This window comes from Gadus chalcogrammus, chromosome 18, assembly GCF_026213295.1.
Source record: "Gadus chalcogrammus isolate NIFS_2021 chromosome 18, NIFS_Gcha_1.0, whole genome shotgun sequence".
NCBI lineage: Eukaryota > Metazoa > Chordata > Actinopteri > Gadiformes > Gadidae > Gadus > Gadus chalcogrammus.
Window position 1 is genome coordinate 4410850 of NC_079429.1, and position 16054 is coordinate 4426903.

Genomic DNA, 16054 nt, shown 5'->3' on the forward strand with positions numbered 1-16054 from the left:
CACCCCCCACCCCCCCCCCCCCCCCCTTCCCCCCCCCCACCCCCCCCCCCCCCCCCCCCCCCCCCCCCCTTCCCCATCTCTGTGTCTCCCCCCACCCTCCCACCCACCCGTCCACCCCTCCCCGCTGGCAGACAGGCTGCCAGGCCGCCCTGACAGACATGGAGCCTAGGCGTTACTCTGTCTCCGTTGAGTACGCACCTTCTCACAATTTACACATTCTTCTCTCCACATTGTTATCATTATTTTTTTCGTACAAATTGCCCCCGTGCTAATTACATGGGGAATGGTCAAATCTGTCAAGTGTGTCTGTGTGTGTGTGTGTGTGTGTGTGTGTGTGTGTGTGTGTGTGTGTGTGTGTGTGTGTGTGTGTGTGTGTGTGTGTGTGTGTGTGTGTGTGTGTGTGTGTGTGTGTGTGTGAGTGCTTGTGTGTGTGTATGTGTGTGTGAGCGTGTGTACGTGTATGCGTGCATGCGTGGGCGTGTGTGAGTGCGTGTGCGTGTGCCTGTGTGGGGTGCTACGTGCTGTGTATGCGTTTTTAGGGCGCGAACGGGAGGGAATAGCCCTCGGCAGTGCTTTCTCTGCGCCAATTTGACGGCCGTGAGAGAGTTTTGGCGTGAAAGCGTCTGGTGTCGTGAATGCGTCTCTTTGCATCAGCTGTCAGAAGGGAGGGGGCGTCGCGGCGGGAAAAGCGCTATAGCCACTAAGCTACGCTCGTTCAGAGATCACAGGGGCAAGCAACGCCGTATTCAGCGCGTTCTCAACCACTCGACAAAGAAAGTAGCACACACAGTGTTCATTCGTGAGACAGAAACTGTTACGACAAAGAGAGGGCGATGAATGGACTGAACCACGTGAATCACGTTCAACATGAGATCGCATATTTCCTATTTGCGCATGTTTTCAAGTTTCGAGACGAGGGTTAAAACACGAATCTGCACGCAGGACGTCTTCCGCCAGCAGACTGTAGTACTACACTTGTGATAAATGTACTTAAATACATCCTTTCTCGCCGAATCACAAAGAGCCGCAGATTGAATTTCGCCGCTGTGATTGGAAACGTCTGCAGAATGAGAGTATCTCTCCAAGCTCTCCAAAGATAAAGTTTGATGAATGGCTTGTTTTTCCCCAGTGTGAGCTAACTTTAACTTTTAAACCTCGCTGCGGCTCCACTGCATAAGGAGATGGTCTATTGTGATTTAAAGATATACTCTCTTGGAGTGGTTACAATGACTGATGATGTGCAACTAAACGGAAGAGCCATAACATAAACACCAAGTTTGATGCCTTGAGTATATTAAGGCAATCACAAATATACTAGTAGCATTCAATATCAATATAATATACGAGACATGGCATTCTTTATGTTGTTCCCATAATTATAGTGGAAAAACGATGACAAGAATCTAGAAATAAAGAAGCTGAATGATTGATGGACCAATCATTCAGGAGACCATCAGCTTGAATGAAAGCTTAATTGGTCGGTCCACCTCTAATAAAACGCATTATCACGTAAAGAATAAGCTTTACTGGAGACCCACGACCTATAGCGACCTATTCAAACACATTAGTGCTGAGAATAAATATTCAAATATTAGTTTTTTTAGAAAGGTAATTTAATCTCCATTCAGTTTTCAAAAGCTTATTTTTTTGTTGTTTTTCAAAACAGGAACATTTTATACTTTCTATAAAGCCTATGAATAATTAGGCGGGCCAGACTAGATGCTAAGGATATGTGCTTTCGGTAACGCTAGCGATCATCAGAACGGCCAAACATTGGATGACCAAATGATCCAATTTTAGTTGTGTATTTCGATAAGTGAGCATTATTAAAGTACTTCGGCTGCACTTTGACACCTGCTGTCCAGTGAGAGCATCAGCAAACCGACAGACACAGACTTACACAAACTGAAGGTTCTACTGATAATATTTACTGAATGTTCTAGGGTTCTAGGGTTTAGTTTCCATGTAGGCGCCCTCACTAGTCAGATGTAGCTGTAGAAATAAGAAGTAACGGCTAGTGGGGAGGTTATAAAGAAAGGTTTTAATGATTCAAGAAAAATGTCTAGCAGCTAATTCAATGTTTAAACGAGGCCAAAACATACCGAAAAGCTCTACATAATAATAGTAACCTGTAGTGATTGTGTTCAATGTGGCCATGTTGTTCTGGGATCATCTGAGATCCGTTACCAACAGAAGCTGTGATTTCTCCTCAGGTGAACTGCGCTAATCCTGCCGTGCCATTTCATCAAAACTTTGCAAACTGTTCAAACCACCTATTTGCATTGTGATCATTGGACAATCTAACGATTATTCAAAGATTAATTTTAAACCCTGGCTACAGCCAATCAGGAAAGATCTGCATGGAGTTGAATATTCTACTAAGGTTCTTCCCCGTCTCCATCATTAAAGTATGCTACTAGTTGAGGAGAACAACTGTTCTGTATTTCTAGTGTCGCATCGTATAACAGGCATTGGAAATTGTAATCTCGGAGAATAGAACCTGGGGCTAAGTCATCCAGGCACAAACTGTTCTGACGAAGACAGTCGCAGTCAGACCTTCAAAGAACGTTCGCTAAAATGTAGACATCTTTTTTTCGGTTGTTTTGTTCCAAGGCTTCCTGGAGAAGGAATCGCCGTCCTGTTGCCAGAAGTCTATTCCTACTCTAAAACATCCCTCTCCCTCTCAACCGTCTCTAGGTACATTCAAGTGCCTCTCTGCCTCTATACCTATATATCTATATCTATAGGGGGAGCTGAGGGAGGAGGCGCAGGGGGACGCGATGTACCCGCTGCTGAGGCTCCAGACGGCCTTCCTAATGCCTTGGCATCTGGCCCCGGGCCCGCACGGCGCCGCAAGGGGGGCGGCGTGTCATCACATGCGTGCGTGGAGACGTGTGTCAGACACAGAGGGGACGGAGGGACGCAGAGGGGAACAGAACACAGGAAGGAGGAGAGGAGAGAGGTGGAGAGAATGATGGAGAGAGGGAGGGACGGCCGTTGAGGGGAACAGCTCACAGGAGGGAGGAGAGGAGGAGAAGAGAGGAGGAGAGGAGAGGAGGAGAGGGGGAGAGGAGAGGAGGAGAGGATGATGGAGAGAGGGAGGGAGGGATGGATGGGGAAGTGGCAGGAGATACAGAGAGAGCAGATCAATTGTGAAGGGATGCTTAAGACAGAGTGTGTTTCCCAGACGACGAGGGAAGGAGACAGCGAGGAGGACTGAAGGAAGGGCGGTGAGGGAGGAAGGATCATTCCATCGGATGGAATGAAACAGAGAGACAAAGAGAGGATGTGTGCCGAGATACACCAGACAGTGTGTTTCAGAGACAGTGAGAGAAGGAGAAGGAGGGGGAGGGAAGGACAGAGGAAGAGATGGAGGGAAGGAATGATGGATGGCGAGAGGGAAGGAAATAGAGAGGAGGAGAGAATCTGTGACGTGATATATGAGACAGAGGGCGTCTCAGAGACAAAGGGAGAAGGAGGGGGGAGGAGGGAGGAACAGACGAGAGGAGGAGGGGGGGGAGGAGGGACGATCGATGGGGAGCTTGAGAGAAATATAGAAGCGATCATTTGGGGAGAGATATAAATGATACATAAGACAGTGTTTTAGAGACGGTGAGAGAAGGGAGCAGGGAAAAGCCCAGATGAAAGGGAGGCGGTGAGGGAAGACGTTTGTGGAGACACGCCAGGCCGAGCGCATTGGAGGGGCTGAACCGGTGCGTTACAACGGGGAAAAGCACCGCACAGCCGGTGGTGGCAGGGAGGCGCTGACCACCTGAGAGACTCTGGCTCCGTATGCTTCCCTCTTTCATTGGGGTTGACGTTCTGAGCCGTTAGGTCTGACCCCGAGGGGGAACGTGTGAACTGTCCGCTCCCGCCACTATAGGAAGTGTGTGAGCGTGTTAAAATGGACTGCGTTAATCGCAGACGCTTTATGAGTCACGGGTTATGAGTCACAATCCAACTCCTGCTTACAAACACACACACACAGACCAGCACATACACACACACACGGACCGACACAAACACACACGCACACGCACACACACCCTCTACCCTGCGTTCCTCCGCTGACCGTAAGGAATCTGGGCACAGTTTTACTCATGCATATTTACACTGAACACACACTTGCTCACCTACTCAGTGGGCCTTCTATAAAGGTTATTGAGTTTGTGTGTGTGTGTATGTGTATGTGTATGTGTATGTGTGTGTGTGTTTGTGTTTGTGTGTGTGTGTGTGTGTGATGCATGTGTGTTTCTGTGTACTTATGTATATGTATGTGTGTCACGTTTCTGTCTGTCTGCGTGTTTCTGTCTGTCTGGCAGCATAAAGGCCAATGAAAGCAGAGTAAGCACCCAGCTGGGATTGCTGAATTGATATTTTAATAACAGAGCCGACTCAAACAGCCAGCCACCCCAGACAGCCTCGCCTCCACGGACGTAAATTACACCAAAAAATAGACAGAAACGCAAACAGCCAATTAAACGAGAAAACCCAAACACCAATTAGGACGACACAGAGATAAAGATCTCTCTAAGTCCTATGGAGGATCTTCTTATGCTAATGCATGGAGAACTCTTTACAGTCGGTCGTCCAATTGACCGGACAGACCTCAGAGAAGGATCCGCTACAAACGCCCCCTAAGCACATTCTTCATCCAGATTACTGCTCCTCAATACTCCTCAAAGTAACAGTCTGAAATAAATCTCTGCCTCTTGCTGCGACCCCGAAGACGCCTCTGGAAATCCAATTTGGCCTCGTCTTCTCTCTCTCTTCTTTGCCATTCATATAGCTCCTCCTGATTATCCTCAGCTGCCTCAAAACACACACACACACACACCACAGTCACAAACACACGCACACGCCACAGACAAAAACACCACACAGACACCGCAGGCACATACACACGCACACAGTAATGAGTCTCGTTTTCGGAGGTTGGAGGTTAGGTGGGGGTGCGTAGGGGGAGGAACCTTCTGGAGGAACAACCTGAGGAACCTTCAGGTGGAACCTTCCGGAGGAACCTACTGGAGGAACCTTCTAGGAACCTTCTGGAAGAACCCTCTAGAGGAAACTTCTGGTAGAGCCTTCTAGAGGAACCTTTTGGAGGAACCTTTTGGACGAACCTTCTGGAGGAACCTTCTGGAGGAACCTTCAGGTGGAACCTTCTAGGAACCTTCTGGAGGAACCTTCTTGAGGAACCTTCTGGAGAATAGGAGAGGACGTGCAGTCCGGAGCCCCGCCGTTCCCTTAGAGGTTCACAGAGTCTGCACTGTCACACGAGACAACTCCAATAGGTCCCTGACTCCACATCTCCCTCTCCCTCCCTGTCTCTCTCCCCCTCTCTCTCTCTCTCTCTCCCTCCCTGTCTCTCTCCCCCTCTCTCTCTCTCTCTCTCTCTCTCTCTCTCTCTCTCTCTCTCTCCCTCCCCCTGTCTCTCTCTCCCTCTCCCTCCCTGTCTGTCTGTCTGTCTGTCTGTCTCCCTCTCCCTCCCCTCTGTCTCTCTCCCTCTCCCCGTCTCTCTCCCTCTCCCTCCCCTCTGTCTCTCTCTCCCTCTGTCTCTCTCTCCATCCCCCTCCCTCTCTCCCTCTCCCTGTCTCTCTCCCTCTCTCTCTCCCTCTCCCTGTCTCTCTCCCTCTCCCTCTCCATCTGTCTCCCTCTCCCTCGCCCTCCCTTTTCCTAGATATTTTTCCCCTTTTTATCACAGATGTCTTTTTTTATGTTATTCAAGCATGCATTCACACACACACACACACACACTCAAACACACACACACTAACACACAATATCTTTCTCTGTCACCCTTCACCCTCTCCAACCCCTCAAAGGAACTCATTCCAGCTTCGCCGGCTTCTCAAAAGGCCTCTCTGCTCTCAGCTAACGTGGTTTCGGCTTCATTTGCACCATTTGACAGCTTTTACATCTGGGTGTGTGGTTCAAACACACACACACACACACACACCCACAGACACACACACACACACACATACATACAGATCGACAGGCTTTTATGTACCCTTTTTGATAGATACTTCAGCAGACGAAGCACAAAGAATGCAATCTGAATCATCAGGGCTCTGAGCTCGGCCAACGGCAGGCCGAGCCAGGCGGCTGTGAGGGTGTGGGGGCGTCGCCCTGAATAAATCAAGCACATCGAGCGGGCACTACTGAAAGCTCCACAGAAGGCGTCTGGGATGTGCACACGTCTGGGATGTGAGAATGGACGAAGATGCAATTGAAGATTCATGACCACCTCATCGTGATTCCACGACGGAGAGCATCGGGGGAACTTCACTTGATAAGAGGGGCCGTTACTCGGATTGAATCGGCCCCCTGCCCCGAGTAGACGCATCTCGCAGGAATGAGGCAGTATTTGGGGCCTATTCACGGCCTCGCACTTGAAGGAACATTTCCATTGTGTGCTTCTCCACAGAGGACGTCCATCCGTCCCCTCTACCAATCACAGGCCACAATGGGCCAGCGGTCATCAGGTCTGTCTTGGCGTCGGCCAATCAGTGAATTCATCAGCGTCATGCGGAGCCAATCAAGTCGAGCGACACCTACCTTCAGATTTCCAAGGGCGCCAGAAAAGCCGGGAGCCGGGGTTGTCATTCACGCACGTGCATGCACGCGAGTACGCGCACACACGCGCGCACACACACACACACACACACACACACACACACACACACACAAACAACCATGCATTGACTGCTTACCTTATCCCATCAAACACACCGGTTTGGACGGCGGAAGGGGTACCTGCAGAGCCAGCTTAGGACAGCTATGAGGGTATGCATTACTGGACGTATTCAGAAGCGCTTCAACGCCATTCAAAAGTAAAAACAACAGCAACATGGATGCAGCCCACCGATCACACAGTACAGAGGAAGAGTTCAGTACCTTTGTTCTTCCCTACGTTCAGAGGGCCGGGACAGAGAGAGAGAGAGAGAGAGAGAGAGAGAAGATGGAAAGGAGAGGGACAGAGAAAAGACAGGTAGACGACATGGTGAGCGGTGTCCGCGATCGACACGCTGCCGGTACATTTGATCTCGGAGAGACGGGAGCTCTTTTCTGTGTTTGCTGTCATGCGATGTTTGGAAGCGGCAGTGAGCTGGGAGCTGGGGGGGGCCGGGGATGGTGGGGGGGGGGGTGTTCAAAGACTGCCTTTACACATCTGTGCTGGGAACGGCCAGCGACCTGGCAGACGGATGGAGTCCGAGGTGGGAGCCAATGGCAGTGGAGGAGCGGAGGCATGAGGGGAGCCAGAGGAGCAGCTTGGAGATGAATTACTCAGAGTGTGGAGGTGATAAGGAGGGGGGCGGGGGGGGGGGCACGGTCACTGCTTCTAACCCGACCACCGGCACATGACAAACACACACACAGACACACGCCGTGAGGGGGGGGGAGATGAGGATGATGTGAGAAAGGAAAGGACCGCATCGACACCGACCCAACCGTGGATGCGGTTGCTTAGCCATCACACAAACACACACACACACACACACACACACACACACCTACTGTATCTTTAAATGTCCAAGGGTCGGCAAAGCAAGCCCTGTAAGGTCCACTGCCCCCCCCCGCCCCTCCAGCCCATTGCTGGGGGTGGGTCAGTCTCAGCCAGTAGTCAACGCCATACACTCCACTCCCCCCCCCCACCCACCCCCTCCACATGTCCTACAGCCAGCCAGTAGCCCCCCCCCCCCCCCTCCCTTCCCCCCTGCAGCAGCCAGCCAATAGCGATGAGGCACACATCCCAGGGGAAGTTGATCTGGGCTCTAAGATCTGCAGTCTAAACAGGAGACCTAAGATGAGCTGGCCTAACGTTGCCGAACACCGACCTGCGTCCACAGGTACGCCATCTTAGTTTTATTTTTTTGGGTGGATATTTAGCACTTTGCTCACTCTGCACCACAGAAGATGAACTTAACCAGACTGACCTTGGATCACATCCTAGAGACAACTTCCTCCTGAGCCATGACATGATGAAGGGGAGGGTCGCAGGTCGGGGGTGCGTGTGTGGGTGCGTGTGCGTGTGTGTGTATGTGTGTGTGTGGGGGGGGCTGGGGTCAAAGGTGAAGAAGGGGGGATGGGGGGGCATGATGGTAGAGCAGAGGACAACAGGAAGTGAGGTAAGAGGTCATACCTTGGTCGCCGATCATCAGGTGTGCCAGACCTTAAAAGAAGACAAGAGCACAGTCAGCACAGCAAAGGCTCATGGGAGAAATGTCTTTGTGTGCAAACGTACGGCTGGGCTGGTACGTAGTAGGCTGTGTGTGTGTGTGCAAGTGTGTGGGTTGGTTTTGCCTTTTTTTATTATTATTGCTGAAGGCTAATGAATCATTGTTTGTGCATGTATGTGTGTGTGCGTGGTTGAGCATGTGTGTGTGCATACGTGTGTGTGCGTGCATGTTTGCGTGCGTCCGCGTATGTGCCGTGTCTTTCATGTTACGGAGCGATTCTGTCGAAACTCACTTTGAAGGCACTCTCTCATCCCAGGCAGTGATCCTAGTGCATATGTACACAAATACTGTGTACCCATCCTCTCACACACTCACACCTACACCTCTGCACCGGCTGGCTTCCCTGTCTGTCTAACCTTGAGGCAGCAGCCACTTTAACACTCACCGTGATATTACTGCTGAACGCCATACTTACCCGCTCTCAGCAACCAACCACGGCGCTCGCTGCACGCGGAGCCGACTGATAGTACAGACTCTGATCTACCCTGGCTGTCTCTCACATTAACACAGTAATATGCGCACCCGCAGACATCGAAATTAGAAGCAGGTAATAGATATGCAGAGAAGATAGAGAGAGCACGAGGGAGAGAGGGGGAGAGAGAGAGAGTGAGAGCGAGAAAGAGCGAGAGAGAGAGACAGAGAGAACGAGTGAAAGAGAGCGAGAGCGAAAGAGAGAGAGAGAGAGAGAGAGACAGAGACAGAGACACAGAGAGAGAGAGAGAGAGAGAGAGAGAGAGAGAGAGAGAGAGAGAGAGAGAGAGAGAGAGAGAGAGAGAGAGAGAGAGAGAGAGAGAGAGAGAGAGAGAGAGAGAATGGGCAACCCACCTGGAGTGTAGCCATGTTCTGGAAGGCGTCGTGGCCGGGCGAGGAGAGAGAGAGACAGACATTCATTAACATGCATGCTCACCCGCCTCGGGTTACCATGGCTACTCACATGCACATCCTCCTGCGCTGCCGTCGTTAGAAACACACATGCAAACCCACGCAGACGCCATGAAGGGTACCATGCTGCACCGGTGGGCAACAGGATCCACAAGGACGTTCGCTCTCACACTCAATTTCTCATTTTCACACACGCACACACAAACACACACAATCTCTCGCACACACACACACGCACACACACACACAGTCTCTCTCACAATCACCTTCTCTGACACACACACAGACAATCTCTCACTCTCACAAAAGCACAAACACAATTTCAAATTTCACAAACACACACACACACACGCACGCACACATTCTCTCTCCCTCATAGTACACAAACAATGTCGCTCTCTGAGACACACACGCATCCACACAGGCACACATACGCACGCACGCGCGCACACACAAACACACACAATAATGTTGACACAGAGGGTAGAGGTGGGGCGGGGGGGCAGTGCGTTCGATCCTACCTGCAGTCCGGATTCACGGGCCGGTTCCCCCCCCACTTACCTGCTTCTGCTCCTCTCCCCAGAGACTCACACGTAGCATGCAACACGCACACGCACACGCCACACACACGGACACACACACACACAACTGCTCCTTATTCACAGCCCTCGCACCCACACAGATACATGCACACTGCAGGCTTGCCTCTCTCTCACACACACGCACACACACACACAGACTATGGCGGTAACAGTGATGATTAGGTACAGCTGTAAACATGGAGGGATGGAACAGCAATGCAGGAACAAGACATGCAGGCGGTGGTCATATCGTGACAGGTTGTGTCCGTGTGTGCACATCCGTGTGTGTGTGCGTCCGTGTGTGTGACGGTGTCCTTGCGTGTGTGTGTGTGTGTGTGTGTGTGTGTGTGTGTGTGTGTGTGTGTGTGTGTGTGTGTGTGTGTGTGTGTGTGTGTGTGTGTGTCTGTGTGCACTCAGCACAGTGTCTCTTGCCTCTGCCCTTTAGCGGGTAATGTGGTGGGAACAGGTGGATCCATTAGTATGCTAACAGCTATCTGCCCTCCAGGACAGTAGGAGCTAGGCCAGGCCTAACAAGCCAGGTTCACCCCACCAGCACGCAGGACACGATCGCTCTAGCATTAAATATCTGGGCCCAGAGCCATAGACCGCGTCTTTCTTTAAAAACAAAAGAAGGGGGCTGCAGTTTGTGTGTGGGCGGAATCATCCTCGCCCAAAACAAATATGTTTTTGATGCTTTGAAAGACGAGACGTGAGATTTTTACGCTTTCGGTTGAAGAAAATCAATTCAGCAATGAAAAAATAATGTGGGGATCCGGTTTAGCCGGGCCAAGGTATTAGGAGGTCAATTTGAGATTCTCAAGAGTGTGGTGAATGCTACACGCAGCCGTATATAAAATCAAGGAACTCTCTGCATTTCTTTTGTCGAGTGTTCGCCCTATAGGGACACACGTCACTTTACATTGCATTACGTTACAGGACAGCAAAGTCCACTTCCCACTAGGTGAATGAGGGGTTCATAATCTGCTACTACGGCCCTGTAGAGATCATCATCAGTCCACCTGGTTTCCTAGTTACCTGTTAAGCCCCCTGGCTCAGACAGGTGGGATCTACTCTGTAATATGTCGCATGAGAAGCAGAAAGACCTTGACAGCCTCATCATGTGCTTCATCACCTCTCCACCGACTTGAGCAGACGGATTCCTGTACTGTATTCTAAATCCACTTATAAAAACGGGCCATTTAAGGATTTTGGATTTGTTCAGCCAAACTAGAATGATTTGTGTTGGATGCTTCAAATCTCTTAAAGAATATTTAATCCTAATATCTAAATCATTCACATTGTATTTATTTACCCTTTGTTGGTGGGGATTCTTCGGGGATTGTATAACGATGGATTCCTAAGCTTTGTGGATAACACAAACACAAGGAGAATGCAAATGGCGGGAGTGCCTTTGGATGTGTTGTCATAAGGAAGCGAGGTCCCGCGGCCAATCACAGAGGCTCGTTTCCATCGTTGGCACTGGGCGAGGAGATACAATCGTCACATTCCTGCATGGCTTTGTGCAATTGAAAATAACTCCCATAAGATTATACTCTGCATCTTTTCATTTCCATAGGTCCCAACGTCCTCTGCCACACTGACAACAAAATTGCTCTTTGTTGACACAAAGCATCGTAATAATTCAACCCTGTTCCACCAAATCAACGGATTGGAAGACCGCAAAGAACAACGACCAATTGAGTCCCTTCTAAAAACAACATGGAGACCCGTCTGCCTGACGTCCTCTGATATGCCTCCACGCGCTTTAGCTTCTAACACACTTAATATTCAGTTGGTTATTTAGTTTGACTTTATTAGTCTAATTAAAGTCCTGCGGTTGTGTTATGGACTCGCAAACACTCACAACTGTCAGGCAAAGTAATTCCACACTCCTAGAACAATAGGGCAGCAAACATGTGCATTGTGGTTCCTTCAGAATGAAATGGAACCGGGAGGCAGGCTGATAAACAATTAGATTACGTCTCAGCGAGGCACCATCGCTTTCATTTGTGTTCCTTTCAAATGTCAGCCAAAGTTATTCCTGATTGTTGTGTATTGAAATCCATCCGCGTCTTCGGCTCGGAACGCCTTTTCAAGAGCTACATTTAAAATGTAATTAAAACCGCAGAGGTTTTCTGAACCGACTCCTCCTCGCGGAGGCTGAACCAACTCATCTGATGTGTTGCCTGGAAGCCGCCGCCGCCGCCGCCGCCCGCTCCACCGAGCGGAAACTAATTCCCTTTCCAAGACGCCAACGCACGACGCGGAGCCCCGCCAGAACACTTACTGGGAGCCTCTTAAAACAAGAAAACCCTCTGAGGGGAACCATTTTATGGAAATGGCCGGCGTGTCGCAGAAGGCTAGAAGATGGAAAGGAGGGGGGATGGGGGGGGGGGACTCAACTCGAAACGGAAGCACTCCGCCGTGGAAACGCGGGGCCAATCAGAGCTGGGCTTCTGGAGTACACGGCCCGCTCCTTAGCCGGGGCTGAGTAGCCGCTCGCGAGCAGCAAACATAAAGGAGGGCCAATTGAATGCAGGTGGTGTAACCGGTTGCAGGCGTCGCGCTAATGGGCCCTGGTTTCTGTCTGGACGCCGCTAGGGCCCTGCTGCTGCTAAATGCTGGAGCCTGACCCCGGCGCTGGCCCCGTGTGCGAGTTAGTGTCCTGTGTGTGTGTGTGTGTGTGTGTGTGTGTGTGTGTGTGTGTGTGTGTGTTTGTGTGTGTGTGTGTGTGTGTGTGTGTGTGTGTGTGTGTGTGCAAACGGGCGTGGCCGCATACATGTGTTGGTGCGTGGGATTGGGGTCTCGCTGTTAGCCCCTCATTATCCTGCCGGGTTCTGCTCTCTTTATGCGTGTGATGTATTATGTGTGTGCTCATCTGTATCTGTGTGTGTGTGTGTGTGTGTGTGTGTGTGTGTGTGTGTGTGTGTGTGTGTGTGTGTGTGTGTGTGTGTGTGTGTGTGTGTGTGTGTATTATGTTTATCCATATATGTACTGAGAGCCTCTCCCTCCTCTTTCTCAAGCTGACGGACAGACCTGATAACATTATCCCACCTGTGACCCTCACCTGTGTCTCTTACCTGTAACTGACTCTCACCTGTGACTGACTCTCCCCTGTCACTCTCACCTGTGACTGACTCTTACCTGTAACTCTCACCTGTGACTCTCGCCTGTCACTCTCACCTGTGACTCTCACCTGTGACTGACTCTCACCTGTGACTCTCACCTGTGACTGACTCTCACCTGTGACTCTCACCTGTGACTGACTCTCAGCTGTGACTGACTCCCACCTGTGACTCTGACTCAACCTCACCAAACTCTAAAGCCAGAAAGAGCGACGTAAAATATCAATGCCTCTAAAAAGAATAATAATAACACAAAGCTCCGTCTTGTTTTTTGTCCCTCTTTAGATCTGGTATCGAAGGGCCAAACGACAGATGTGGTATTTTCATAAAAGGGGGGGGGGGGGGGGGGGGGGTAGGCGGGCTAACAGCTGCCCCAGTTGCCCATGGCGACGGAGGCGGTAGATGGGCAGGGGGGCTCGGAGCATGACGGCACCGTGGTCGCTTGGCCTCATGCAGAGCCCTGATTTACACAAATCCACCCAAATCAAGCCGACACCACCCAACTGCACTCCCAGGTGATAAACGTCACAAGGAGGGCAATAAACAATATATAGTACAACCGCACAACTGAAACACTGTCTTTAACTCTGAAAACACTGTCTTTGACTGAGAAAGCAAGCAGAGATGATTGCATGGACAGTATGGCCCATTGCAAGGCAAAGTGGACTCATTAGGAAAGCGTTTCATTCCCCTGCCCAGTGACCATAATTACAGAGGGCTGCACATCGGCACTTGAATTGACCGAAGGCTTATTGGGTTTGCTCGCGATATTAAGCTGATAGCGGCTAATTTGGGCCAATTTCCTTGGAATAATTAAAAGGAATGGGAGGTAAACTATATCCATTAAGCAGCTATTTTCATTAGGTAGCACATGTGTAGATATCAAATCACATTATCGACTGGTTTAGAATTGGAACACCCACACACACACACGCACACACTCAAACACACGCACACACACACACACACACACACCCTTGAAGGCCGCAGACCAGATCAAATAAATGCCAGACAATAGATTGATGTGGTCACACTACACTGCAGCCTCTTATGTACGGCACCCATGAAGGCCGTGCAGAATCAATGTCGCTCCATTGGCCCAGCCGGGTGTCAGTCACGACACCCCACCAACTGCCCGCCCTCTGCTTGGTTTTAATGAAAGGCTTCCAATGACGGAGAACCCATTCCGGCTCTGTAGCGATTCTCTACTGTCCAGCCATACACACAATGCTATGCCTCTCTCAGGTATTTGGATCACACCTTCCAGGGTCTACCGTCTCCTATAGACCCCCCCGGCCCCCCCCACCACCACCTGCCTCCCCATCCCAACTAGGAACAGGCAGTTACAAGGCCTCCACGAGCAGCCCCAGGTAGAGCTAGCTGGGGAATGGGGGGGGGGGGGGTGGGGGCTGTGGGGCTCTGTCTTATTACTACCAACCAGCAGCGGCCAGAGGATCAATACTTAACATGTTCTGTATGCATGTGCAGTGCGCTCGTTAGAGGCCAGAGGAGGTGCGATGGCAAACTGATGTCTGGACCGTGACCTGGACTGTGAAGGCACACATCTGGAGGTATGTGTTCCCCGCAACCGATGTGCTGCCTGTGGTGAGATTGTGTGTGCGTGCGCGTGATTGGTAATTGTGATTGTGCGCGGTGACTTTTTGTGTGTGTGTGTGTGTGTGTATGTGTGTGTGTGTGTGCGTTCGCCTCCGAGGGCCACCGAGAGTTTGAGGGATGGGGCGGAATGTAATGAGGGGTCAGTTGGACTCTGGGTCCTTACCTTCGCTGCAGTCGTTGCCCTGGTAACCCGTGTCGGAGCAGTCGCAGACGGTCCGCTCGTCCACCACGCTGCACACGCCGCCGTTCTGGCAGCGGTGGTCCGGCCCGCAGCCCGCCGTCACGGCCACGCCCTCCGAGCCGTCCAGCGCCGCCAGCGTGCCGTTGACGCTCACGCCCGTGACCCAGCCGCGGAAAGGCGGGTGGTCGCGCACCGAGGGCGCGGTGAGGCGCAGCGGCGAGGCGTGCAGCTCGGGCGCCACCCCGCCCAGGAAGGTGTGGCTGAACACCGTCATGTCCCTCCGCTTGCTCTTCACCTCCGCCCAGCCCTCCAGCCGGCCGTCCACCTCCAGCGACGTGTTCCGCCAGTCCCGCCGGACGCGCACGGCGTGCCAGTGGCCGTCGCTCACCGCCGCCGCCGTCTGCAGCTCGGCCGGCTCGGCGCAGAAGATGGAGAAGCGAAGGCGCAGGCGGCCGTGCATCAGCAGCAGCTCCAGGAAGTCGCAGAAGCCCTCGTCGTCCAGGTACAGCAGCAGCCCCTCCTGGCTGTGAGTCCGCAGGCTGAAGCTCAGGACGCTCTCGCAGCAGGCGTTCCACACGGGGAAGCGCCCCCACTGGCCCGACACGCCCCCGAACTCCAGCACCTCGCCCTGGGCCTGGCCGCCCACGCTGCACAGGCACAGGCCCAGGAACAGCAAGGGGGCCGCCGCCCACACGCACACCGCCATCGCGCTCATGGAAGCGCCCCCCGGGGGGACTGGCCCCAGTAGCCCCACTCTGCCCCCGCGCGCCCAAACACACCGCCTCCTCGCACGTCTACACACACACACGCACACGCACACACACACACGCACACACACGCACACACGCCCGGGCTCCCGTGCAGCGGGGGACGCTCGGCTAGAGCTGGGGCGTGGCCGCTGGCCTACAGCTCATGGTGCCGACCCGAGGGCTCTTCCCAGCATGCAGTTGGTGGGGGGGGGGGGGGTCTGGGTCGCCCCGACGGTGCGGTCGGTCAGTCGGACCAGGGTGAGCCCGGGGCCTTGGGTGCAGGGGTGGTCTGGGGGTGGGTGGGGGCGGGGTGGGTGGTCCCGCTCTCTTCAGGGACCTTGGCGCATGGTGTAGCGTCGCTCTGGGGGGGGCGCTGGCGTCCTTCTGCTCTGTGGGGGGTGCTGCGACCGAAGCCCCTCCCTTCACTTCATCCTCCGCGGCGTCCGAGGTGTCAGATTACCGCCGTGTGTGCGTTTGTGTGTGCGCATGTGTGGGCCGCATGGGTTTTGTGTGTGCAGCGCGTTAGGAATGTGACAAACAGGATGTGAACTCCATCTTTGTGCCCTAGTTAGGTCGTTATCCCCCATGCAGGCAACTCCCTGCAGTGTGTGTGTGTGTGTTTGTGCCTGTGTGTGTTTTTGTGCATGTGTTTGTGTGTGCGTTTGTGTGGCTCACA

At 52.4% G+C, this 16054-nt stretch overlaps 1 protein-coding gene across 1 annotated transcript in view; it reads right to left on the minus strand.

The window, feature by feature from the left end:
* Nucleotides 1-15335, minus strand: part of LOC130371749 (neurexin-1a-like) — a 21851-nt gene extending 6516 nt beyond the window's left edge. Inside the window, exons 1-3 of the mRNA XM_056577612.1 lie at nt 14612-15335; nt 9069-9086; nt 8147-8176 (exon numbers count right to left, since the gene is read on the minus strand). Of these exons, the coding sequence (XP_056433587.1) occupies nt 8147-8176; nt 9069-9086; nt 14612-15335 (772 nt within the window). The remainder of the gene's footprint in view (nt 1-8146; nt 8177-9068; nt 9087-14611) is intronic.
* Between the last annotated feature and the right edge of the window lie 719 nt (nt 15336-16054).